The sequence below is a fragment of the Ambystoma mexicanum genome, chromosome 1p (assembly GCF_040938575.1).
Source record: "Ambystoma mexicanum isolate Mex_15411 chromosome 1p, UKY_AmexF1_1, whole genome shotgun sequence".
Classification (NCBI taxonomy): Eukaryota; Metazoa; Chordata; class Amphibia; order Caudata; family Ambystomatidae; genus Ambystoma; species Ambystoma mexicanum.
Genome location: NC_090921.1, coordinates 1,023,151,910 through 1,023,179,350, shown reverse-complemented (window position 1 = coordinate 1,023,179,350; position 27,441 = coordinate 1,023,151,910). Strand labels below are relative to the sequence as shown.

The following is a 27,441-nucleotide window of genomic DNA, read 5'->3' as shown; positions in this document are numbered from 1 at the left end:
CCAGCACTGTGATTCCTAGGTGAAGAAGTTGGCCACCAGTTGCGTACGGGCTGCCTCCCCCCGTGCCCTTTCCCCTCCCATGCGCAGCGGGCGTGCATGTGGTTGTGGATGTGGGGGCACCACCATGTCCACGGGCAGGCCCCGGCGTGTTGCAACGTTGTGCAGGACACATGCTGCCACTATGATCCTGCACACTATTCGGGGAGCATATAACAGCTGCCCGCCAGAACGGTCAAGGGAGCGAAAGCGTGACTTCAGCACTCCGAATGTGCGCTCCACTATGCCCCGTGTTGCAATGTGGGCAGTGTTGTACCTTACCTGGGGTGGCGTGGTGGGGTTCCGGATTGGGGTCATCATGTGGGGGCTGATAGGGTAGGCACTGTCCCCTGCGGAGGTGGGGATGGGTATCATTAGTGGTGTTGTGTCATGACCCAGTATCTGACATGCATGCATGTGCAGTGGCATTCATGCTCACCAAGCAGCCATGTATCTCCATGCTGGCCAGCCTCTAGGTCCCGGCATAGGGTAGACATTCTGTAGATGAAGCTGTCGTGGGTGCACCCTGGATAGTTGGCATATACTGATGTGATTATTCCCTTGGCATTGCATACAACTTGCACGTTGATGGAATGCCAGTGCTTGCGGTTTCTATAGATGTGCTCTGTTGCCCTGGGTGGACGTAGAGCCACATGTGTGCAGTCAATTGCACCAAGCACTTTGGGGAATTGAGCCACACCATAGAATTCCTGGATGCACGTCCGCCTTTCTGCATGAGTCCTGGGGAGATATATGTGCCTGCGGACTGATGGCCGTGCAGTGATGATGTTCAAGACCTGGTGTAGGCAGCGTGACTGCGTGGCCTGTGACACACCACCCACTATGGCACTTGTCCGCTGAAAGGATCCAGTGGCCAAGAAGTGCAGTACATTCAGGACCTTCTGCAGGGGGCTGAGTGCTTGGGAGCACAGGGTGGGTGATGTGAGGTCATCCTCCCACTCACTGACCAGGTCCAGTATGATGTGTGCTGGAAACCTGTACCTCCCATACACCTGGTCATCAGGCATCCCGAATAGGCTGGTTCTGGGTGTGAATATTCTGGCCCTGACTCTCCTCCTCCTCCTCCTTTGGTAGCCCACTGCCACTGCTGCTAGGAACGGTATGTTCATCCTGGCATCTGGCTTGTTAATTGAAAAGTGCGCAAATTAATGCCTTGCGCGTGTTGTAGGCGAGCGTGTGAGCCTCGCACCCCTGGAATCGAGTTCCCACTCCAATCGCGTGTGGAAATTCCCACGCAGCAGGCATACAGGTGCGCTGACGTACTTGCTTGTGTAAGTGGCCGCGCGCCCCTGAAATACACGTACTTAGGCCAATGGCGCGTACGCGCACTTTTGGCCAATTACACGCGATGAAATACACGTACATAGGCCAATGGCGTGTACGCGCACTTTTGGCCAATTACACGCGATGACACTCTGACGTGCAGTATTTCCACGTGTGCTCCGTCTTCACGTGCTGAGTGGGGAACGCCCGTGCGGATCACGTCAGACGCGCTTACGCGATGAGGGACTCTGGTCCAATAGAATCGCGTATGCGTGCTGACGCACTTACGCGCTAAGGGCCTTTCCTCGGATTTCACGCTGACGTGCAGGAATTTCACGTGCCAAATCACTCCGTATCAAGCTGGCCACCCGAAAACACACGGAACACCACGCTCCTGCCCCGAAGGCCGAGTTACTGCCCCCCCAGTGCCCTGAGCAGCCTCCCACGTGCTATCTGCTGCTGCCTGCCTGCCTGCCTGCCTGCTGCCACCGTGCCCTGCCATTTGGTGCCTGCACATCAGCCATCTGCAGGGGTCCACTTGCTGTGTCCACCCCTGCTGGAACTGAAGACTCCCAACTGGGATTACATCGCTCCACAGCCCAGCCCCAGGACCCAGTTGCCCACCCACACCTGCCTCTGGGGTTGCCATGTCGGGCACTTCTACATCTGGCACCAGTGGCAACCCCAGGCCAGAGGGGCAGAGGGGCACCAGCTTCACTGCCACCGAAGTTGGTGTCCTGGTGGAGCATGTCCTGGGGCAGTATGATGCCCTCTTTGGATCGTCCCGCGCCAGCAAGGAAGGACGGGAGAGGATCTGGGCCGACTGTGTGGTTGCCATCAACGCGGAGGGGGTGGCAACCCGCAACGTCTTGAAGATCAAGAAGCGCTGGGAGGACTTGAGGTCCAGGACCCTTGTGAAGGCCCGGCGCCTCGTGGAGGGGGGCCGGGGCCACATGAGTTCCATCCAGAAGAGGGTCCTGGAACGCGTACGCCCAGCGCTCCACGCCCAGATCCTTGAGAGGGAGACCCGTCTGGAGTTGAGCGGTAAGTGTCCAAGCATCACTGTGTGAGACAGGGCATGTTGCGGTGTGCTGGTTCTATGATACTTGCCTGTATGTGTGCCATGGGCCATGTATGCATGTATGTGTGCTGGGACATCATGGTAATGCATGTGCGACCAGTGATGTGTGACCCACATGGTTGTTGCATGTGTTGAAATGCGGCATGGGGAGCACTATGCAGATTTGGGACATGAGAGCATGCCAGTCTCTGTACCTGGACATGGATGGGGGTGAAGGATGGGTGCTGATGCCAGGTACATATATGGTAGCCATGTCTGTGTGCCTGACCTGCATGTCTGTGACTTGTGCATGCCATGGATGCATGACTCATGTGTGTGACAATGCACAGATTCAGTGACGCACCCAACTTACCCTTGTTTTGCCTGTGTTCGGTGTGATTGGGGCCAGATGGATGTGACTGAGGTGAAGTGTGTGCATGTGATATGCATGAGCCATGATGCATGTGAGTTACATATCATTGAATGTTTCAAGAGTCAATTGGACATGCATGGAAATGTGCATGGCATGCACCATGCCTGTTACTGTGTGTGTTTTGCCTGGACTGACCCATGTGTTGTGGAGGGACATGATGGAAGTGTACTTTGACAGGGGTGCTCATCTGCTATTGCTTCCTGTCTAGGGGACCATTGTACAGTAGCCTGATGCTTGTGTCCTTTGTCTCCCTCTACGCAGCGGCTAGTGAAGAAGAGGGCGGAGACGGCGCTGTGGAGCAAGGCGGCGGGGATGCCCCCACGGCTGCAGCGGAAGGGGTGGGTGAGCCCCCACAGGGGCCTGCTACGGCGGGAGACGGTGAGGAGCCATCCAGGTTGGTGGTTTGCACAGAGGAGGAGGAGGCCGACACTGGTGCACACATGGGGCCTGGTGGGAGCATCCCTGCTGGTGCAAGTGGTGCAGTCCAGGGCCAGGGGCAGGAGGCAGCACAGGTCACCGTGGAGGTGCCTGTGCATGTCGCTGTCCCTGACCCTGTGAGTGCACCACCATGCACCAGCAGGGATGCCCCGTCCCAGGCCCGTCCGCAGGTAGAGGGGATGTCCATGTCAACTGACTCCCCTCCACCTGCGGCCGTGGGAACCCCTGGCCGCGTGGAGCAGGTCCTGATTGGGGTCGCGATGCGCACGGCTGTGATTCGTGATGCCGTGCGTGCTTCCCGGGAGGAGCACGCACGTCATCACGAAGTGCACCGTGCCGACGTGGCCCAATTGGGATCGGCCATGTTCGGGGGGTTCCTGCATGTGTTGGCCAATCTGACGGCCCTCTCCTCCTCTGTGCAGGCTATCCACCGGTCGTTCTCCTTGCCGTCTTCCGGCCCAGATGCCACCATGGCCCCCTGTGGACCTGCCCCGACCAATGCAGCGAGCTCGGTGGGGATCCCATCCCTGCCGCAGTTGGGAGTCGGAGGTCCAGCAGGGGTGGACGACACAGCAAGTGGACCCCAGCAGATGGAAGATGTGCCGGCATCATCGGGCAGGGCACGTGCACGACGGCGTCGGTGGTTACCATCAGCCTGGATGCCGTCGTGCTGGCAGAGGCAGTGGCGTCGGAGGCAGCAGCGGGCTCGACGTGGGAGGCATCATGGCTCAGGGCCATCAAGATCGGAGGGGCAGGCATCGGCCGGAGGGCAGGGCAACCCTGGCATGGCGGTGTGTTCCGTGTGGGAGGAGTTTGGCCAGCGGATAGGTGCGGAGCGGCAGCGGGCGGAAGAGGAGCGGCTCGCCATGGCCAGGGCGGAGATCTCCATGCATCAGGCATTGAGGCGGGCTGAGTGCCTCGAGGAGGCTCGCAGGGAATTTGGTGAGCACATGGGGTTGTCCCTGCGAGACCTCGGGGCCAGGACTGAGTCCCGCCTCCAGGACATTGACATGGAGTTCGAGGATGCCCTGGCCAGCATCACCAAGTGAGCCGCAGGACTAGCCCGCTGCCTTTGTATATAGTTTTTTAGTTAGTTAGTGCTAGGTTTCCTTTATTTCTTTTTATTATTTTGGACCGCTTGGACAATGGCCACTTCTTTGTACATATTTTTTTAATTAGTTAGTATTAGGTTTCATTAGTGGTGTTGGGCTCATGGACCCTTGAACAATCCTGTATATATTGTTATTTTTTGGGAGGTACATTTTTTTACTTTCATATTGTTTACACCATGTCGTAATGGTTTTTCTTTTATTTCATACTACATGTGTTTACTTTGGACAATATCTATTGATTTTTCTATCCTTTGTTTTTTGGTTTCTCATTTTTGTTCCCGGACATGGACCTTTTATTTGCTTTGCCAGATAGTTGTATTAGTTTACTTGATATTTTTTTTAATACATTTTTATATTATCTTACACTTGTGTCATTTTTTCTTTGGTTTCTTACATGTCATGATATGGGTTTTGACATTCACTTGCACCCATTGTGTATGTGTGTGTGGCGGACATGTGTTCTTTTGCATACTTGCCTTTGGGGTTGTGTCATGTGATTGCATTCACTATGTGGGTGCATGCAATCCTTGCCTGGGTGTTTGTGCTGGGTATGCTGGCCATTACTGCCATTATTGTGTATCGTCAGGACCAGGGGCCAGGGGGACATGGGTGGGGGCCTGCTGGCAGGTTCCCCACAGTGCTGGGGGTGGGGGTGGTGGGAGACATGGGTGGGGGCCTGGTGGAGGGTGCCCCTGGTGGATGGGTGGTTGGGGGTGGTGGGAGACATGGGTTGGACATGGGTGGGGGCCTGCTGGCAGGTTCCCCACAGTGCTGGGGGTGGGGGTGGTGGGAGACATGGGTGGGGGCCTGCTGGCAGGTTCCCCACAGTGCTGGGGGTGGGGGTGGTGGGAGACATGGGTGGGGGCCTGGTGGAGGGTGTCCCTGGTGGATGGGGGTTGGGGGTGGTGGGAGACATGGGTGGGGGCCTGCTGGCAGGTTCCCCACAGTGCTGGGGGTGGGGGTGGTGGGAGACATGGGTGGGGGCCTGGTGGAGGGTGCCCCTGGTGGATGGGGGGTTGGGGGTGGTGGGAGACATGGGTTGGACATGGGTGGGGGCCTGCTGGCAGGTTCCCCACAGTGCTGGGGGTGGGGGTGGTGGGAGACATGGGTGGGGGCCTGGTGGAGGGTGTCCCTGGTGGATGGGGGGTGGGGGTGGTGGGAGACATGAGCAGGTGTGCAGGGTAGTTCCCTGTGGTGTGTGCTGCCTGCAGGGGCCGTGGAGGGTGTACAGGTAATGCCTGGGAGCACACAGCCAATTCGCGTGTGGAACTTCCCGCGCACCCCTGGAATCCACGTACCCGGCCATTTCGCGTGTGGAACTTCCCGCGCACCCCTGGAATCCACGTAGCCGGCCATATCGCGTGTGGAACTTCCCGCGCACCCCTGGAATCCACGTAGCCGGCCATATCGCGTGTGGAACTTCCCGCGCACCCCTGGAATCCACGTACCCGGCCATTTCGCGTGTGCAACTTCACGCGCAACCCTGCAATCCACGTACCCGGCCATATCGCGTGTGGAACTTCCCGCGCACCCCTGCAATCCACGTACCCGGCCATATCGCGTGTGGAACTTCACGCGCAACCCTGGAATCCACGTAGCCGGCCATATCGCGTGTGGAACTTCCCGCGCACCCCTGGAATCCACGTAGCCGGCCATATCGCGTGTGGAACTTCACGCGCAACCCTGGAATCCACGTAGCCGGCCATATCGCGTGTGTAACATCCCGCGCACCCCTGGAATCCACGTACCCGGCCATTTCGCGTGTGCAACTTCACGCGCAACCCTGCAATCCACGTACCCGGCCATATCGCGTGTGGAACTTCCCGCGCACCCCTGCAATCCACGTACCCGGCCATATCGCGTGTGGAACTTCACGCGCAACCCTGGAATCCACGTAGCCGGCCATATCGCGTGTGGAACTTCCCGCGCACCCCTGGAATCCACGTAGCCGGCCATATCGCGTGTGGAACTTCACGCGCAACCCTGGAATCCACGTAGCCGGCCATATCGCGTGTGGAACTTCCCGCGCACCCCTGGAATCCACGTACCCGGCCATTTCGCGTGTGCAACTTCACGCGCAACCCTGCAATCCACGTACACGGCCATATCGCGTGTGGAACTTCCCGCGCACCCCTGCAATCCACGTACCCGGCCATATCGCGTGTGGAACTTCCCGCGCACCCCTGGAATCCACGTAGCCGGCCTTTTCGCGTGTGCTACTTCCCGCGCACCCCTGTAATCCACGTACCCTGACATATCGCGTGTGCAACTTCCCGCGCACCCCTGTAATCCACGTACCCTGCCATATCGCGTGTGGAACTTCCCGCGCACCCCTGAAATCCACGTACCCGGCCATATCGCGTGTGCAACTTACCGCGCACCCCGGTATGCACGCACACGTTTATTTTTTCTCTCTGCGCGTGTGTGTGTTTGTGGGTACCCCTTTGTACGTCTTTTGTCCTGGAGGGCCACAGTATTGGACATTGATCATGTCTGTATATAGGTGCTATTTGTTGGTGCACCTTTTAGCGCACATTTCTTGCAGGCGCAGAGACGCTACCGCCTGCTTTCTTGTGGCGGTCGTGTTTGTGCCTGTTTGTGCCTGTGCGCTGCTTTGAGCGTGCGCTTTTTTGCCCTATTCTATTCCATGAATACGTGTTGTATGCGAGCGTGTGGGCGTTCCGCGCACTTGCCTCCTAAACTTTCCCCGTGCCGCCCACATTCTTCCCCATTCCGAGTGTTGTGCCCCATTTTATTCCCCATTCCGAGTGTCCCGCCCTGTGTCCCGCCTACTTTAGAGCTGTGCGCTGCGCTCGGAGTGATGGCGCAGTGGCCGTGGCGCACGACGTTGGTTGACCTGTGCGCCGGCCTGCGCCGCGCATTTTTTCCGCGCACGTCCTCTGCTTTTCTTGCGCAGGGACTTCCATGAATCGACGTGCGCTGGTTTCCCTGCGCTTTGCGCTGATTTTCGGCGCAGCGCACGTATTGGCCCCTCTGCGCCGGGATTTTCGGCGCACATTTATTCCATGAATCGGCCTGTCAGTTTCTGGGTGAATGTGAGAAAGGGAAGAGTTCCTTTGACGAGGTGCTGCTGGTAGTGAGACTTCTTGGCAATGTCCAAGATGTGAGGACAGAAAGAGAGTGGAGTTGAAGATGACACCACAGTTTTTTGCCTTGCAGGAAGGCGAAGGAAGATGGCCCAAGGCGGGCAGCCAGAGTGACAGAGGGAAAGCAGGGGTCCCAATGAACAGGAATCGTGGATAGACAGTCAGGAATGAGCGGGAGAGGAGAGGAGGCTGGGGGGAGCCTGAAGGAAAGCTGAGTGTCAGCCACATAACACTGAAAGTTAGAGGAGAAAGTAGAGATCAGGTGGGCCAAAGGGGCCAAGTAGATGTTGAAAAACGAAGGTGAGAGGATAGAGCCCTGGGGAATGCCACAGGTAGAGTGAGAGGTGGCAGAGAGAAAGGGACCAAGTTGGAATTGGGGGGCAGTCCAAGAGGAAAGAGGTCAGCCACTCCAGGGCCTGATCTGTGATGCCCAGGTTCTCACGTAGTCGATTGATCAGGCTGGTGTGGTTGACCATGTCGAGAGCAGAGGAAAGATAAAGGAGGATGAGGACAGAATGAATGCTGTAAACAAGGTTAGAGAGTAGATCGTCACAGGTGTTCAGGAGCACAGTTTCCGTGCCTCTAGCAGCTCTGAAGCTGGACTGACGGTCATGGAGACAACCAACAGATTCAGTGTGGAGAGTAAGCTGGGAGATGGGCAGCTTTTCCAAGATTTTGCCCAGGAAAGGGGTGATGGAGATTGAATGATAGTTTGCCTAGCAGGTAAGATCGGCAGACGGCTTCTCGAGGAGGGGGTGCACAAGGGAGTGCTTAAGAGGAGAGGGGAAAGTTCCAGTGGCGAAAGAGTGATTACAAAAATCGGCTAAGGCTGGAACGAGGGTGTCAATATGGTTCTTGATATTTTCTGGAGGAGTAGGGGAGCTTCTGTTATGACGACACTTTCATAGATCGAACTTGTCTAGAAACCTCATCAGGTGTTTTCAGAGAGAAAGTGGAGAAAGGAGGAGGAGAGGGGGAGATGGACATGGGGGGCCGAGAGAGGAAGAGCCAGAGGAAGAGGAGATAGAGGACAGGATGTCCTGAGTTTTAGCTGAGAAGTGGGAGGCCAGACCCGTACAGAGTGCGTGGGAGGGCACAGGAGAGATAGAGACTGCAACAAGATTTGCCAGTTCCTTGCAGATTTTAAAGAGTTTGGCCATGTTGTTAGAAGCCGCAGAGACGCATGCTTGAATGTGTGCTCTCTTCTTGGACAGGACAGAGAGCCTGTATTGCCTTTAGAGCAGGCGGCCGGCCAGTTTGTCAGAGGAAGTCCCCACAGCCCTCCACTTCCTCTCATACACCCTGCACTTGCGTTTCAGGGCGGTGAGGTTGGAATCATGCCAAGACTTGCACTTGAAGGTAGGCTTCAGCCGGATTCTCGTGACAGAGGCAAGGATGTCCAGGGTGTTGGAAATTGAAAGATGCAGATTAGAAAGGGCTGTGTCAGGGTGTGAGTCAGCTGCAGGAGTAGGAGGAGCAAAGAAAGTAGAGGCAAAGGTATACCCCAACACATGCTTCATGGGCCGAATGACCGAGAAGGTAGGTGACAGTGCTGGGGGCCAGGAGGGCTTTGCTAGAGGGATAGAGAGTTTCAGATGAGAGGAGAGGAGAGTAGAAAGTGGTCAGTCCAAGAGAGAGGAGTGGTGAGAGGGTTAGAGAGGGGGATGTCAGACGTGATGAGAACATCCGAAGTATGTCCTGCAGAGTGTGTCGGGCCAGAGGGTAGAAAGGAAAGAGAGAGAGTGTTGCAGAGGTTGCAGAAAGGCCCAGAGGAGGGATTAGAAGCATCCAGGTGGATGTTGAGGCCTTTGAGGAGGAGAAGATGAGAAGTAGAGGCAAGGAGAGAAGAGGAGAGGTCGGCCCATTCAGAGAGGAAGAGGGCAACCTGGCCAGGTGGCCTGTAGATGGTGACCACAGTTAGAGAGAGGCCAGGAGATATAGAAAGCCTGCAGACCAGGCATTCAAAGGAGGAGTAGGCCTGCATAGGGATGACAGAGGCCGGGACCCACTCCAGAAAGATCAGGGCTACTTCACCTCCTCAACGGTTGGTTTTAGGTTCAGAGAGAATCGTGTAGCCCACAGGGAAGAGAGTGTCAAAACTTGTGACAGAACTGGCCGTTAACTACATCTTGGTGAGAGCAGGGACATCTAGGTCGAGTTCTCCGAGAAGGTTACAGACTTTGGGGCTACTGCCTGGCAGGTAAGTATGGGATGGGATTCTGATCTTCACTTGTTGTGGCAAAAATATCTTCTTGTAAGAATGGAAGTAGTCCTTTGTTGCGGTTGATGTAGGTGTAGCAGTATCAGTTTGGCTGCAGTCATTTGTCTGGTTCAGACACTATGCTTTTGTCTGTCCAATGACGTTTCAGCAAGTTTTTGGGCTGCTCTTCTCCATTCCAGGTTATGGCGGGGTCTGCGTTTAGTTGCGGGCTGCGTGTGGCCTGTAATGAGTGTCTGCCACCATTCACACAGGCACCCGTAGAGGTAACAGAGTCTCGGATTTCCCCTCAGACCCTCTCTCTCTTGGACAGGGCCATAAATGTGGTCCTTTTACATGCCACACTGTCTTACTTCAAGACAAAGAAACACAAATCGTGGTGGATGCCGGTCGGTGTGGCCCTAGAGTTGTGCTACTGCAATCAGACCAGGAAACCAAGTCAGCCAATAGCCTTATTTCAGCTGTGAGGCCATAAAAGTCCAACATTGCACATAAAACACGAACAGAAAAGAAAATATAAATAAATTCAATTATGCATTCCAACCCTTGTAATAAAAAAGTCTGTTAAAATAAGCCCTAGAGCCTGTCAGTAAACCAACAAACTCAGTTCCGGGAAGAGCTTGTTCAGCAAGAATTACAATAATGGCCGACTCATCGGTTGTACATAGCGGATGGGTATTTTGGCCCAAGGGTGTTACCCAGTGTTCTTTTCCCCAATGGGACCATGTTTGCGTCAGAAAGCACAGGACCGTGTCGCCTGGTTTCAGAGATATTATCAGCATTTACATAGAGTGTGTTCTAATTTCTATGGCGCTGTTTGGTGAGGGCTGGCATCTCTTGTTGAATCTCAGTATGCTGTTTGCCATTCCCGATTCCCTAAATTCAATTCATATTTAATCATGAGTACTGGTGACCTGACCTAATGCAGCTTTGGATGTCATCACAAGTTACAAAGATGCAACCCCGTGTGGCAGGTAAGCAGTGAGTGCACTTGTTCACAAGGGCTTCCAAAGGTTCGTGTTTGTTAGGGTTCAGCGTGGGGACCTTGTGGAGAAATAGTACCCCCTCTACCGACTCCCCCCCCTGTGGACCTCTATCAACTCGTTGGTTTTCGTGGTGCGATTAAGTGTCATATAACCCGCCCGCTGGATATCTTTCACACTGCAACTTTGACTCTTGGTGTGCAATCTTCTCGCCGGACAGGGGTCAGCAAAAGCGTTGAAGTCGTGAGGGTCTGTGCGCTCTATGTACTCAGGATATGATCACCGGTACTCAATATGCCTGGTGCCATTAGCCTTTTGTCAGCCAAGGCACTTTTAATGGTTGTATACTAATTGACCTTTTAACAATTGACCTCGGGAGAATTGACCTAATTTAGAAGGTCAATTAGGACATATATGCAGGGGGAAACCCCCCGCAACATTCCACCCAATCAAAAAACCCTGCAAACTCCCACCCAAACCCCTTAAATTATTTATAATACAAAACTAACCCAATACATATATAAAACAACTAAAATAATATAAAGGTGAATTATGCAGAAGGTAAATTAGGACCACTATCATTAGGTCAATTGTGCAAAAGGTCAATTGTAAAAGGTCAAATTGGGTAATACCCTTTTAATCCCACCAGACTCTCTATTTACACTAATGTGCCCCCACCTGGTCGAATTGGTGCTGACAACGCTTAAACTGGCATCCGGATTACTGGGTACTACTGTCTCCACAGGTTTTGGATCCCCAATGTCGCTCTACATGGTGGTTGGGACTCCCTTCTGCCCCTCCCCCCATTCCAAGTTCCCCAGTAAGAGATAGGAGTAATGTCTTCAATGTCACCAGCTCAGATAAGACTTTGCTCCAATTACACCTGTTGGCTGCGGGTGCCACTTTGCTAGCCGGGTCAGGAAGGTGTTTTAATGATGGCCCAGATGGGGAGGGTGGACAGTACGCTGGGCATAAAGGGCTATCACGTGATCAGGTACCACTCTCAATGCTCATAGTCCCTTGTAGAAGGACCTACATCGATGTTATTTTGTCATTCCTACCATCCACATTACAGGATGCACACTTCATCATGGTTTATCCTATGTTCGAGGGTATCACACCTACACTGGCCATCAAGGATAGAGATGTGTCTCCCTCCATGCTGGCTACAGTAGAAGCAGGGGTGTCAGCAGGTCAGGGCGGTGATTACATTTCGGGGCTTCAGATGGCACAATAGACATGGTGATCTTATTACTCTCATTGTCACATTCCTTTCCGTTGGGCCTCCCTGCAACCGCCCCTGGGGGAAGTCCATCAAGGATCAGGGGAAAACTCCTTTTCGAGCCCTATGACAACATTGGATGCAAGTGTGCCTACTATGACCCTATACATGGGCTACAGGAAACTACCCGTGGAGCGTTATCGTCCTCGCTGGCCTTCTCTTCATTTATTTCATTCAGGGGGTCCTGTTCCAGGCGGGTATCAAAAGTGCCAAGGAATTGGTGAATTTCTTTTATCAAGATGGTTGCCCCACCCACAGGGCCTGTAGAGCTATAGGGCCAAGGTTCAGAGGCACCAGATAGGGGTGAACAGTTGGGATCTTCTGCCTTACGGTGAGAGCTTTTCGTTTTGGTGCGGCAAGGGACATGCTTGATATTGCTGGGAGGGTATTTAGTTGGGTTGTGTGTACATTAATGTTCTTTATGCTCTTTTACGTCTTTTTGAAGTATAGCTTTCAATTTCAGTTAGCGCCAGAAGAGAGGTCACAATAGCATAGATTCACCCTCCCCTACCCAACCCAGCTTCTCACCTGGATCATTTTCAGTCCTGCCTGGTTGCCTTATTGGAGCTGTTTGAGGCTGGTTATGCAAATCGCGTTTTCCGTTGCCATTCCGTGAGCTGCTGCGTCATCCACTAATACAAAAGCTTCATAAAAATCGTCCTCGCAGTGGCCTCCCACCTGCAGGGTGACAAACACCCCACAGGGACGTCATTTGGAGATTGCCAGGGGTTGCAACTGCGACCCCTAAGGTCTCACTTGCTATCCCTGTGGTCTCCCTTGCAAACCCTAAAAAATAATATTTTTTTTTTCATTTTAAAATATAAGCTCCTAGGCTAGCTGTGGCCAGTGCCATGAGGCTCTTTGTTTCTGGAGTGGTTGGCTTTCTTTTACAGGCCCCTTAAAAAAAACAGGGGGTTGCACTAGTGTAACACTTTGAGCAGTGACCCTAAATAAGAAAGAATAGGAATATCAAATCATTTGTCTTTCTGGAATTCTATACGATAATTGCTAGACTCATTAAAGGTTTATTACAGGCAAACTTCAGGGGGTGAGTCCCTGTTTTAGTCTGTTCTTAACCACCTCAGCTCTGCCTTTCATCCTTCTGAGGTCGATAAATGAGTATTAACACAGGTTGGGTGATATTATATGTATATGTGTTCTATATAACGCGCTTAAGAGGAAGTGCTTTATAATAACTCATCATTATCATTTGTTCTTGGATGTCTTCTTGCATTCACAGTAATTTGGTAATATGGGCCTATACATACTAATATTAACGATGCATATGGTGATCCATTCTTGTATGAAATGTATATCACAGTATAGTGATATTGTAACCATATCTTTCACTGTGTATTTATGAACAATGCTATGTGATGCCATTTCTGTTTTGTCAAGGGGTGAAAGGTCATGTTCCTTCACTTCCTGGGATGTCACTTTGGGGTTGGGTCAAATGATATTACTTCCTGTGATGTCATCAGAGGTCAAGGGTCCTCTGATGTCACTTCCGCTACCCCTGGCATTTTGGTGAAATGACGTCCCTGCACCCCGCGCTTTCCTGCGGGCTTCATCCTGTAGGTGGGGTCCTCAGCTCTTTAAGAGCAGGGGGGATGGGTGTGGCCAGACAGCAGTGAAGAGGCTCCCAGAGGAAAGCAAAAAATAAAACGCAGTGTGAGGGCTTCCAAAATGCCCACGCCCTTTTCAGTGGGCTTCACCCTGCCAGCGCGATCCTCAGCTCTTCATGTGCAGGGGGCGTTGGCCAGACAGCAGTACATAGGCTCCCAAGGGAAAGCAAAAAAAAAAAAAACAGCGTAAGGGCTTCCGAAAGGTAAGACAGTTGCTTCCCCCAGCGCGGTGTTCATACCTCTAGAACAAAGCTATTTCCAGATTAAGCATGAAGCAATTGCAGTTTTGTCAGGCATATGTAATTTCCAACTAAACACGAATGGTCATCATTTCAAGACCATCAATGGTCACAAACTACTCATCACCATTTTTTAAGGTACAACCTCTCGCCAACCTGCGAGAATCAGAAAATGTATGTTGCAAGTACCAAAGTACGATCTTATGTTTCAATTTAGACAAAAACATCAAAGCTGATTTATAAACCAGACACCTAAGACCAAACATGCCACAAGCAATGTATGAAACTATGAATTCCTAAAAACATGTCGGTCTAATTACAGTGAGAGATCTTCCCAAAGCACTGATTCTAGTGGATGTTGCTCAAGCCAAAGTGCAGGATGACTCTCTGTAGGAGGGCATTGGAACAAAGCGAGGGGAAGAGTAGCGTGAACATCGCCTTACACTGTACACCTGAAGCAAAACGCAATAATTGTATCCATATTTGCACCTGTGATGTGTTGTGCCACTCCAAAAAAGGGATCCTGCTGAGAGGTACCCAATTTTCTTATTTGTGCAGCACTCACAAAGAGGATGGCGCTCTTAGCCGAGAAGGGTGGACAGGGGACAGTTACAAACTAAGGTTCATCTTCATCAAAAGGTATGGTTTCCAGGTTTTGATCAGATGGTTGAAGTGCTATGAAGATGCCTCCTGTGCCAGAACTCCAACCTCACAGAACACCCTGCTCAAAAATCTGTGCCGGAGAGAGAATGGGGCCATTGAGAGAAAGTAAGCTCTGAGTTCTGCTCACTCACAAGAGGATCCTATGTTCTTGTACGGGTTGATGACTGGTGAAAATATCCAGAAGTGGAGATAGTTCAACAAATATCAATGAAAAAATCCCAAAGCTACAGAAAATAATAGCAAATTGTGCTCTCCCAAAATTTTTGGAAAATGACAACTGTCTACCTTTCCAAAGTCAGGAGGTTCAAGAGTATTTTGAGAGACCAGGCATTCAATATGTTTGGATCACCCTCTGTTGGTCCCAGGCAAATGGTGATGCAAATTGATTCAGGTGGTCCTTAAAGAAAGGGATCAAATATAAAAATTAAAAAAAAACGTGAATTGAAGTTATTCCAATTTCTCTGGATCTATCGGATCACACGACATGTCTCAAAGTTATATGCTCCTGTAACCCTCCCAAAAAAGGGACCTCGTAATCAGGCGTTAAGGGTTTAATGGCGCCGACACCTTTTACAGCGCCGTTAAACCCTTAACGCCAGGGTCGTAATGAGGCCCAAAGTCTTAAAATTCACCCATAGGTGAATTGGAAGATAGTGCAGGGAGCCCAGGACTTGGATGACAAGTCCCCTTCCTTTGACTGTCTGCGATTGTTTTTGCTGCTGTAGTTTGCAGGCAATGTACGGGTTAAATAAGGTAGGCTACCCAGAAATAGACCCTTTACATTGTCAATCCTGTGCAAGGCCAGAACGACGGCTGTTGTTGTCTTTTGGGCCTCATCCAGGAACGGCAGAATATGTTTCAGAGTTTGAAATTGCCAGACACCTGCCGGAACTGTTGGGGTAATATGGGGGATAAGGGAGAGAATTCAAATTGATTAAACGGTTATGTTATTTTACCAATGGACATTACAGAGTGGTATATTTCATCGCATTCAAAACACTGTTTTAAATTTGGGGGATCCCCCCAAAGCCCTTTCATTTTCCACCCTTATGATGCCACCCCAAACCCATCTTGGCCCATTTGAACCTCTTACCCCACTACCCTACATATATTTATTTAATGTTTTTGGTGTTTTTCGCTCTTATAGTCTGGGGTGAAATCTACCACTCTGTAATGTTTTCGATAAATTGACTAGGTGTGGTGTTTTGGAATGCTGTTATCTTCGCTTTTAGCCGTGCTTTCTCTACTTAGGAGTAGGTTTCATTGTTTTCTTCAGGTTTCATTCCTGCTGGTTTCTTCCTTTAAGCTTTTTCAAAGGGGGCAATTTTGTTAATGATTTCTTGAAGGTGTGTGGGCCCATTGTGTAGATGTCTTGAATTCTAGGGCACAAAGTAGACTTGACTATCAGCTGTAGCGTGTCATTGTGCTATTGTAGCGTTCCCCATCACTGGGGTGCTCCACTCTCTGAGACGAATCTGAAACCAGGGCTTTGCAACACAGACCTGCAACCTTCTGCCAGACTGTTGCTGGGTCGCCCACTGCGGGAGGGCCATGCTCACTAGGGTAAAGCTAGGGGAGTGGTTACTTTCACACCATGAATACCTTTTGCCTGAAAGTCGTACTTCGGAAGACAGAAGTTCTCCTACCGCTAACTCAACATTCACTTGGGACTCATGGCCACCTTGCTCCTCCATTTTAACAAAAACATATAACTGCAGACCAAGTAGAGAGGGATGGAAAATGCCGAGCTATGCAGACTTGCACTGGTATTGGGTTGATAGCAGCATACAATGAAGTTTGGACAGGAGGGAACCGTACCATTACTGCGACAACACTATGTCGCCTGGTCCGATTCCTGCGCCTTTGTGCGGTAAAATAAATGCTGACCCCCATTACTGCGGCTTATGGAAGCAGGGGTTGCGGGGGAGGGTCCCCCAGTCCTCTTAGTCATGGTAATGGGGGTCAGGGGTTTCAGGGGCGTCCCCTGCTTCCGTTAAATGGAGAGCCAGGGACAAGAAAGTTTTAAGAAAAAGAAAAAGAAGAAAAAAGGCATCCTGCGTCGCCAGCGCTGCCCCACGTAAGTGGGTGGGAACAGAGGCCGCAGGGATCGAGGGAAGTCGCGACACACTTCGTGTGTGCCGCCGTTAAGGTCGGTGGCCAGGGAGGGAGCAGGGTAGGGGGATGCGGGCCACAGTGAACTATCTGATCAGTGCACCGCGTCATTTTCATCGGCGGCATTACGGGTGATCACAAAGATTCGACAGGACCCACACTGCCTCTATCTGCTTGGACTGAAAGATGCCTGTTCTCTAACTGCCCCTGGTTGTTGCTGGCAAAGTACCCGAATCATATCTATTTCCCCATAGCAGACTTGACCAGGGCCACCCCACACTCGACGGAGGCACTGGCCCCCAATAATCGGACAACACTCCACTGGTGACTCTCCTTAACATTCCAGATAAAATTCCCCCCAGGCCAGTCAGGTATTCACGGAGGCCAAACAACATGAGACCCGTACTTTCTGCATCCACAGCTCAGACAAGTGGTTGCAAGTTGCTGCAAGGGGCCGACCACTCTACCAAAGACCTAAATAAAAACCGACAGATGAATATAAACCAGAAAAGTTACAATTCACCTCTACGCAGTCTTCTCTAGCTGATGTCTGCAGTATGTCTAGAAAAACATAAATGTCCCACTTTAGGTCATTTATTTAGACGCTATGATCAATACAATGTTGCCAATAAGTGTGTACTTTGAGTCATTGTAGGCAAGCATTATTGAGTTTTCTTGACTGAAATAAATGGGGATTTCAGGGGAAGTGGAACTAACTGCACACAGCCAGTGCCCCCACCTGCGTGTACTTTGCCTGCCACCCACTTCCACCCCCCCCCCCCCCCCAAAGCACATGCGCAGTCATCGTCTCTCACCGGCACCACACGGACCCAGACTCCGGCGTGGAGTTCCCCACTCACTTGCATATGGTGTCCAGCTCCTGCGCCTCCTCCTTCATCGTCTTCTCCTCGGCATCCCTCAGAGTCTGTACGTTCGCGGCTATGCTGTCCCCCAGGCTGATCAGGCACTCGGCGAAGCCCTTGTAGATGGTGTCACACCTTCGGCTGGCAGCCCCCACAGGACCGTAGGTTAGCACTGAAACACACAGAGGAAAAGGGGCTCTCTCAGTCACTTATAACATCATTTACAAGAATCGAAGAAATCGGCCCTTCTCAAGGTTGGAACCGAATGTAGTTGTTTGACTCTAGAATTTGATGCGTCACTCGGTGGTTTTGGCTTAATAATAATGGAAGTTGCCATTGGCTTCCTTGAAAGCCACCAATTGGAGAGGAGGATAGAGACATCAAGGACTCAAGCCAAAAGGTTGCACACCTGTAGTTATGTTATTAGGATTACATAGATTTTTTTATTTTGATTGTGCTCTGTGCGCCATTGCCGCCCCCTTGCCTCTTTGGGGGGGTCCCCTGTGCCACCATTCCACCAACAGTGTCTAACTAACCTTCACCGCAGGCACTAATGTATTGTTTTCCTACTTTCGAAACTGGATGTGGTGATCCATTTTCGATGCCAAGGAGTTTTTGTGGCTGTCCAGAATTGTCAATAAAAGCAAGTTAGTGTCTACTCAAAACTAGATTCTCCTTGGATCAGGAGAGTAGCTTCATGAATAAAGGTACAATACACATGACTAAGAAGAATAGATGGAAAGTCTCACCCTCACTGGCCAAAAGCTATCCCACCCAGCCCAAATCCATTAACTGTCGGGCAGGAACCACTAAATGTGGCATTAGCTTGAAGCATGGCGCAATACACTGCATGTGTGGTTACTGGAGGGAGCAGCGGACTCGCGAGCTGACGTTTTCTCTCTCTTAATGTCTTGGTCTTGTAGGCCCTCAGCAATCCTGCCCTGGCTTCCCAACAGTGAAACCTGAAGAAGGCTGGGGGATGAATGCATAATGATGTAACAGTCATGGGCCTGGACTAAACAATGACTTCCAGTAGGAGGCAAGTACCAAACACACACCTGTCACTAGTCAGCCATTGACAGTGGCCAACTGGCCTATTGTGACACTTAAAAGGCTCCCCAAAACTCTGGTGCCTGTGACTGAGGGAGCTAGTATACTGGGTTCCAATGGGGTCATCACCAGGTCAGTGGCCCCCACCCCGCCCCATGCACTCCTTTTTCCATATGAACACAGTCCTTCGTGGAGACATTTCCCCGTCTTGCAATAAGAAAAAAACAATAAATCACACAACACCCTGAGGTGTCTTTTGTCACCTAACACTATTATGAGTTATTAAAGACATGGCTAGGCGAATTCCAGACAGCCAGGTTACATTGAATAGCCCCGATCTCCTTTGTTCTCAAGATTCATGTAACACTTTATCGCAAAATACAACCTATCTAGGTTACAGCTAAAACATAAACAGGAGAATGTCATTTGAAATTCAAATCTGTGCAGATTGACAGTTTGAACTGCTCTCATTTGCCGCAGAAGGAAAATGCTCTAAAGACGCATTGAAAAAGAAATATAGAAATGAGCGTCTCTTCCTCCAGACTGTATTGATTAAAGTTGCTTCTACCGTTAAGCTTCCCTTTAGCAAACTATAAAATGAAATGTATACACATTCCAAGTCCCTGTAATACGGCGGTGGGAACCAGCTACGTTTGCACTTTTGCGAGAATAGTTCCCCCCACGCTGAATTTTCTTCATTTGCATGGTGCCGTGCAAAAGGGGAAGGTAATAGGGTGGCGTGCAAATGAAGCAAACGCTGCCTGCTGTGTACGCATGGCAGGCAGCGTTTACAATGGATTCCTATGGAGCCCTTTGGCTTTTTCAATAGGAATCCCAAGCATTTGCGCCAGCATGAAAATACTTGGGGGGTCGTTACGAGTTTGGAGGTAGCCATGGTGCTATTAGCACCATGGATGCTTCCAAACTCGTGTACGGGTTGTCGGAATGGGGATTTACCGTGTCATTCCAACCTTGGAGGACCTGGTAAGTCTACATTCTGAAAACCAATCTCCATTCCCTTTCGAGCTCCCATAGGGCGGAATGGGAATGGGGAAGGAGCTAATAACGGGCCCTCAAATAGCGGGCCCGTTATTAGCTCCCTGGTTCCTTAGCGGCTCGCGCTAAGAGCAGCTGGTAAAACCAGCCGGCCTTAGTGGGACGCGCTAAGGGACCTCGGAATGCGGCAGTAGGGGGTTAACCGCACCAGCATCCTTACCGATGCCTTTAACCCCTTACCGCCGCACTCGTAATGAGGCCCATGGTGGCGCAAATGTTGATGTGTTTGTATGGCAGAGATGAAGGGGGCAGCAGAATTGTAACTTACGGTCCGCCCCTCCTCTCTGCCATACAAATGCATGAAAACAGGGTGTGATTTGCACGAAAATTGTAAAAAGCCTAAAGCAAGGCTTTTGCGGCTTTTATTTATGTTACACCCCAATGGAACATGAGCTCCATTGTGCATCTGGCCGCCTGCTTCAGTTGAACGAGAACTGCCTGAGGAAGGGTGCTGCATTACTCTGGAACCTTCCACTACAGCATGCACATTAGCTCAAAAATGTTGTCAACAGTTACCGAGGGCCTCCTGTCTGCTTTTTTGTGAAAACGAAACTACAAAACAATGTCAGTGTTTCCACTATTTGGAGCCAGTGAGTGCTCCATCTTCAAAGCGTGGTCCTCCAAGACTGACGCTACTCACATCGCCACATAAGAGACCACTCTCACCTATGAGTGGTCGAACGATGTAGACTACAGAGAAACTTCCATGAAGTAACTTTATCTGCTGATGAAATCAAGCATTTAGGGAAAGAACTGAAAGAGGCGCTACCAATCTTGGACTAATGAGGATAAACCTTGAGGCTGGCATCTGCAAAGTGCTAATTTCGGAAGTTCCTGCCTAGGTAGTCGAACACGCTTCACAGACATTCATCACCGTTAACGTGCGTCAGTTCCTGCAAGTCTATGGCCGTAGGCAACAGCGGTCATTACAGGACTGGGGGAAGAAACTGTCACACCTTAGGCTCACATGGATGTATGTAAACAATGTATGTGTGTCATAGTGGGCTAGCATGTCGCTTCCTCTAAGGCAGTGGTCTTCAAACATTTTTGGCCATTGCCCCCCTGGAGCAAAATTTGGGCAGGCTACGACCCCCAAAAAATGCCAAATGCAGGTGTGTATAATATGATATGTATTTATAACATGCTTAATACCCAGAGGTTTCTAAGCACGGACCCGGGCATCAATTCCAAGGCAAGCAGGTTGCTGCTGAGCTATCCTCCCAGGCTGTCACCACTATTGTGTGCTGTCACCGCACCCTACTCCCAGTATAGCCCTAGGCTCCCCCACCTGCTCCCATCACAATCGCTGGGCTCCCTCATCCTACTCCTACCCAGTCCCTGGGCTCTCCCCAAGCCATCACACACCATGGGCTTTCCCTACATTGCTCCCACCACTATCCAATGCTTCCCACCCATTCTGCTCCCATCACAGTCCCTCGGCTCCCCCCATCCCGTTCCAAACACAGTCTGAGGGCCAGTGGCGGCTGGTGAATTTTTGAAGTGGGGGGCATAACTATTTCCCCCAAAAATGCCTAAGCGACCGAGCGCAGTTAGGGAGCCTGAACCAGTCAAGAGGGGATCGGGGGGGGGGCTAATCCCTTTGATTTCTTTTTTAAAATAATGGGTTACAATGTTGCATTGTAGAGCATACTATAAAAAAAAGAAATGGGCGAATAGCCAAACAGTTTGCAGGGGGCAGGCATGACATTTTTTACTGGCCATCTATAACAGATGTCCAGTAAAAAAAATACCATCCCTGTCCCCTGGGCCCCACTGGGCCTACCACAATTACGATGATTATGTGTGTATGCAAGGCATTGGGGTGCCAAGGGGGAAAGCATAGTATTTTTGACTGGACAGCTATGATAGAAATCCAGTATAAAAATACCATCCCTGTTTCCTGGGCTCCACAGCGCCTCAGAAGTAGCGCTGATTTTGGCAGGTGGGTAGGGTGATTGTGCAACAAAGGCATTTAAGCATTTCTAAAATACCTTTGTTGTACAACCTTCCTTCCCCCTCTATCCACCACTTGCCAGAATCAGCTCAATGGACCAAAACAAACTAACACACACACACACACACATTCATACAGCAATCACTATCATTCACACAAGCATCCATCACCCTACACTCACTCATAACACAAGCATACACGCATCCATAAACATGTTTAAATTTTTAAAAATGAATATAAACGTACATTCTGCAGAGGCCTGCGCGTGGGTGCTGAAACGCTCTGCTCCAGGCTGCTCTGTCCGTATGTGCGAGGAGGCGCAGAAGCTCTGCCTCGCACATACAGACATGCAGTGCCCCAGCCAGCATTTCCAATGAGCTATGCAATGCTGGCAAAGCAAAACGCCCCAGCCTTGCATAGCTCAGTGAGAATGTGCGGCTGGTGCACTGAACAGAACTATCAAAGGGAAATAGTTTTTCCCTTTAACAGTACAGCCAGCCCAGGAGCACTCGGAGGGAGGGCTAATTGTTTTACTGGGCTGGCTACTTAGCTCCTCCATAATGGGTGAGGGGGCCACTGGGTGGGCGCCCCCTCGCCATTATGGATGAGCCGCCAGGCTCGGACTGGCCTATAGGGAAATAGGGCAATGCTTGTATCAAAAATGCAAAATGCTAGTGTGGTCCTTTTAAAATGGGCCACCTTTCTGCCCAATGTGGTCAATTTTGATGAGTTACTTCACAATGCAATTAGATTTTGACCATTGAGCAGTTAGTAATTTTCACCATTGTTGCTGAATAAATATTCTTTAAATATCACAATTTACTTTTTTAACACAAGGCACCCCCTTGGGTACTATTGAAACAGTCTGTGACTAAAGGAAGGAATGAATATCCATTTACAACTGCGGGCCACTTTTTTATTGGTGTCTGAGACAGTTTCATGCTTCTGCCCGACCATGTGAGCTGCCCCTGCCATTTCTTCCAATCTAAAAAAAAAAAAGTTTTTTTTTTGTTGATTTCATGCTGGCCTCTCACGGTCCCCCAGGGATGCGGCCGTGACCCCTTGCGGGATCGCGCCCCACAGTTTGAATACCGCTGCTCTAAGGTCACTCAGAAGGCTTGAGTCTCATTGCTCTCGATTTTTTAACTTGCCCTATCCTCTGGTGCAAAAATTGCATTGAACTATCTGTGTAGAACAATGGTATTCAAACTCTTTCATACTGAGCACCCACTTGAGTAAAAATATTATTTCCAAAACCCTCCACAAGCTAGAACTGCTGATATTTTCTATTAAAAACAGCCACCGTAATCCTTTTTTAAAGAGCCTCACATCCCCCTCAACATCCTTTGGGCCCCACTTTGGGGTGCTATCGTCACAGTTTGAAGACCACTGGATTGTGTCACCATACTAGACCTCCTGGCCCCTAAGTTCAAGAACCAAAACGGCTAATATTACTAAAAGGATAAGAGACTCCTAGAAGAAGAAGTTTAGGTTGATACATATGTCAGCTTCCATCTCACCAGAGGCTAGGACCAGAGAGGCAAGTGTGCAGCAATCGACCAATGGCCAGTCAGAGTGCTCGCTGCATTGCTAAGGTACCAAAATGGGCGTGCCATCTCCCTGCGGGATAGACTTCACCGTTGGTGTGTCACCTCTGCAGGAGGCGTGGAGAAGACCGATAAGTGGGAATGGCCATGGCTGAAGCACACCCAAGGTGCCTGGCTGGTCCTGAAATACAATTTTTAAGCACATGGAAAATAGAATTGTGGATAAAAGTATTACATTAATTTAATCTTATGCATAATATTCCAATTTGAGGATTGCAGACGATCATAAATGAAACATATGAACTTTTAGTTCCCCACCATCACAAATTGTAAAATAAATAGTATGGAAAAATTTCAGGGGAAATAAATGTTATGTGTGCTTCACCCTTGATGCACAGTTGCTGTGCATCCAGGCTGAAGCAAACATGAGAACTGTTATCAGCTGGCTAGACTGGTCCACATTGAATGTAGGCCAGTGACAACAATTGTCATGTTTGCTTTACCATTGAAGCACACTAACTCCACCTCAAGGGTAAAGCAAACAGAAATGTTATTACATGGCTAGACTGGGCTAAATTGAATGTATGCCAGTCAATCCACAGGATAACACCTCACTTATCATGTTTGCTTTACCCTTGATGCATCAAGGGACTGTGCATCAAGAGTAAAGCAAAAAAAGAATGCCATGTGCCCAGCATCACCTCCCCTACATTTAGGGGCCCTGGTGAGCAGTGTTGCTAAATTTAGGTCTGGGGACTAAAACACAAAAAAACAACACTTTCACGCAGGCTTTCATACAACTCCTTGCATGAGCACATTCATAAAAACAACCATAACAACATACATACATGTGCACAAATCAATACATGCCTACATAATACCCATTACATTAAAAAACACTTAACTTGTCTTTGTGCAGCCATGGAGGACTGGATGGCTCCCCTCTCCAGAACGTGAATACCCTGACTGACGGGAGAGAAATCCTCGCCTGTCAGTCAGCATGTCTCACCACTAGTGCAATAATGAGGGGCAGCGAGGCCAGTCTTCCCATGCCCCACCACCTCTCATTATTTTGCCCTGCATTCCTTGCGAAGCCCAAATTGATCCACATACAAATGAAAAAGAATGTGCTTTTTATTTATATAACGCGGACGCCTAAGCGCTGTCCATAGAACATATTTACATAGATGTATCATCCCAACCGAAGTTGGTACTCGTTTATCGACCTCGAAACAATGAAAGGCTGAGTTGGCCTTGCCAGGATACAATCCTGTGACCTGCAGATCACAAATAGATCGCTGCAGCGAGCACTCAACCCGCTAAGCTCGCTACTGACTATGCCAATGTTAATACCAGAGTACTAGTGCTGTTGTGCGTACCGTGTTATGGTTGCTGTGAGTACTAGCACGAATGGTGCAGTACTTGTGCAGATCAAGGCCGACTGAATAGGAATACAAGGGGCTATAATAACTTGTTGACTAATCCATCAGTTGGGTTATTGTTAAAGGATCACTCCATCATCGCACTACAGGAAACTACAGGAAACTTGGTTGGTTGATTGATTGATTGATTTATTTATAGAGCGCTAATTTATCTGCATTTGTTGGTTACACTATTAGTTTCCAGCCTGACAAAAAGGTTCTGTTGGTCGCCCATTTGGTGGCTTAGTAACCCTGGTACTAACATCCACACATTTTGCAATTATTAAATGACTCTATAAGAACACCATGGACCATGGTCCTCCTAGTGGGGGATTTGAATGCCCGTTGTATTGCCAGTCATTTTACGACTGCACTTTCTTTGGTCACCCATGGTAAGATGCACTATGGCCATCTTTGGTTGAAGAACTTGGAGGAAATTGGACTTTCAATGTTGAATGGGTCTGTTGAAGGTGACATTGTTAGCAAATTTACCTTGTCCAGTGGTGTTTCAACACTGGATTATATCTTTGTGAGTAAAGGCCTCTTCTTGAACTGCAATTACCTCCATGTTATTTCAAACAAGTTCAGTGATCATTGCTACCTGTCAGCGGCATTCTCGTTCAAGAGGGGTGGCTACGAATACATTCCCAGTTCTGCTTGCACTATTGTCAGTGGACTTTGAAAAAGCATTTGATTCGGTTCCCTGGGACTCGCTGTGGGGAACCATGGAAAGCATGACATTTGGGAGGAACTTAATGAGCTAAGTGTGACTACTTTATACGTCACTGGTGGCGGAGGTGCTGTCTTTTTAAATGTTTTTATTTATTGTGTGCGGTTTAAAAAAAAACCTTTACAGTATTAATATTATTAGAATACATCTGAGAAAGAACCATATTACAGAGCTTTACATATTACTAAAAGGGATTACTCATAAAGGACACATAAAGGTTACATTGTTTTACAATTTTCTTACAAGATATATAATTTCATATGGACTACAGTTCATAGAGCCTTATTGTAACATTAGGTACCAAAAATTCATAAATATATTCAATTTCAAAAACGAGAGAAAATCTGAATAATAAAATCAGGTAAACTCAGCTCATTTTAGGTAGCCTCATTATAGGGGATTTACCACCTAGGTAGAGTACAACATTTTAACAACATAGACACATTACAACAATTTAAAAGTCAATCTACACATTAAGATCTATATTAATAAAAAGAACAAAAAAACAATAAATTCCTCCTAATTAGTCCAAAATGCAAAGCAAAAAGATTCTCTAAATATGTCCCAGATGGGTTACATGATAAGCAGCAACTGCATTATGCCTGTGTATCCCAGTTTAAGGCCAGTTGAGGGAGAACCCACTATACTGTATCCCGGTCATTATACAGATTCAGAGATTTAATAAACAATGCTATTACCAAGCCCTCTGAGGTGTTCTGGATATTAACGCACCGGGACCATATTTAGTTGTCATCACCCCTAACTCCCCATTTTGTAAACTTGGCCATATGGACAGATCTTTTTCCACGTAAAACCCAACATGAGAGTAATCAGTGCTTCATGGTTTCAATTTCCCCTACCTTCTCACAAAATCGGCAAAGGGAGTTTTCTGAACCTATCATTTTCCTTCTAAATAACACCTCACGGGTTGGCACAATGTTCCAGCGTGATTTTAGAAGAATTGTCTGATAGTAATAGATTGGGAATTGCAGGAGGAGGGGTGAAATAACCACATGATTCTTATGCTCCCACTGTAGGTCTATGGTTATGATCAAATCCTTCTCATACAACAAACGTTTCACCTTATCAGGGTCTGTTATCAGTGTCTCTCTATCCGAATCAAGATCACGCAAAGATTGATCCCATATATCCTGAATGTTAGCCGTATACTTACTGGGATAATTTCCTAATCTGAACAAAGGGACTAAAAGGTATAACAGTCTCCTTCACACCTGGGCCTGCAGCAAGGTTATTCCTAATTTGTATCTGATGGCAGCCATTGGAATATGTTTGGGTAACTTCAGAGTTCGTCTCCACAGCCTTCCCTGCAGTGTTTCCCAGAATTTCTCTAGCTCACAATAATGCAGCTCCATCCCATATATCAATTTTGGCAGAACATTACCCTCATGAAAACAGTTTAATAGAAAAGCAGCCACATTTTTTATTTAGTTTCATCATCTGGTTAGTTAGGGGTAGGGCCTCCTGCTTCAGGAAAGAGCGGAGTCCACATCTCGAAGGTTGGACCGTTAAATGGAATCCCAAATAGAGGACATTCGGGGTACTCTCTATAGGCACACCCTGTATGCTCCAACCCTGCCTTTTTCTTCTCCGGCCCCTCGACAACACCAAGATGCGGGTCTTCCGAGGATTAACAATGAATACATTTTCAGACGCAAATCCTGCAAATGTATTAATAAGATGTTGGAAGCCCACTTGGGTACAGTCGAGCAGCAGGAAGTCATCCGCATATGCCAACCAGGGGATATGCAGTTCTCCCAATTTTGGGGTTACCAGGCCCAATTCTGCCAAATACTCTCATATGTCGGAAACATATAAATTAAAAAGGCAAGCGTCAATGGAGTACCCCTGTCTTAGACCTACTTGGGTTCAACCCGGGGAGACAAGTTCCTCACCAGGTTAAGCTTAACACAGATTCCTGCGTTATGGTAAAAAGCCATAACAAGCCTCAAAAGGCCTCCAGGCAACCTCCATTTTGCCAATTTAACCCACAGGTGGTTCCAAATAATACGATCAAAGGCTGTCGACAGATCGATTGACGCAACATACATTACTCCACCATAATTTCCCCGTACATTTTCCAGAAGAGCCCTCATTACCAATCCATTCAGATTCGTGGAGTGACCTACTCTGAACACCATATGGAATTTGTTTAATCGATGTGAGCTGGACATCCACTCATTCAAATGTAATAGCAGAGTAGATGCAAA

General features: G+C 49.2%; 1 protein-coding gene across 1 annotated transcript in view; it reads right to left on the bottom strand.

The window, feature by feature from the left end:
* The window catches only part of NRN1L (neuritin 1 like), a 455,945-nt gene that overhangs the window by 82,910 nt on the left and 345,594 nt on the right, over nt 1-27,441 (bottom strand). Inside the window, exon 2 of the mRNA XM_069603860.1 lies at nt 17,453-17,627. Within this exon, the coding sequence (XP_069459961.1) occupies nt 17,453-17,627 (175 nt within the window). The remainder of the gene's footprint in view (nt 1-17,452; nt 17,628-27,441) is intronic.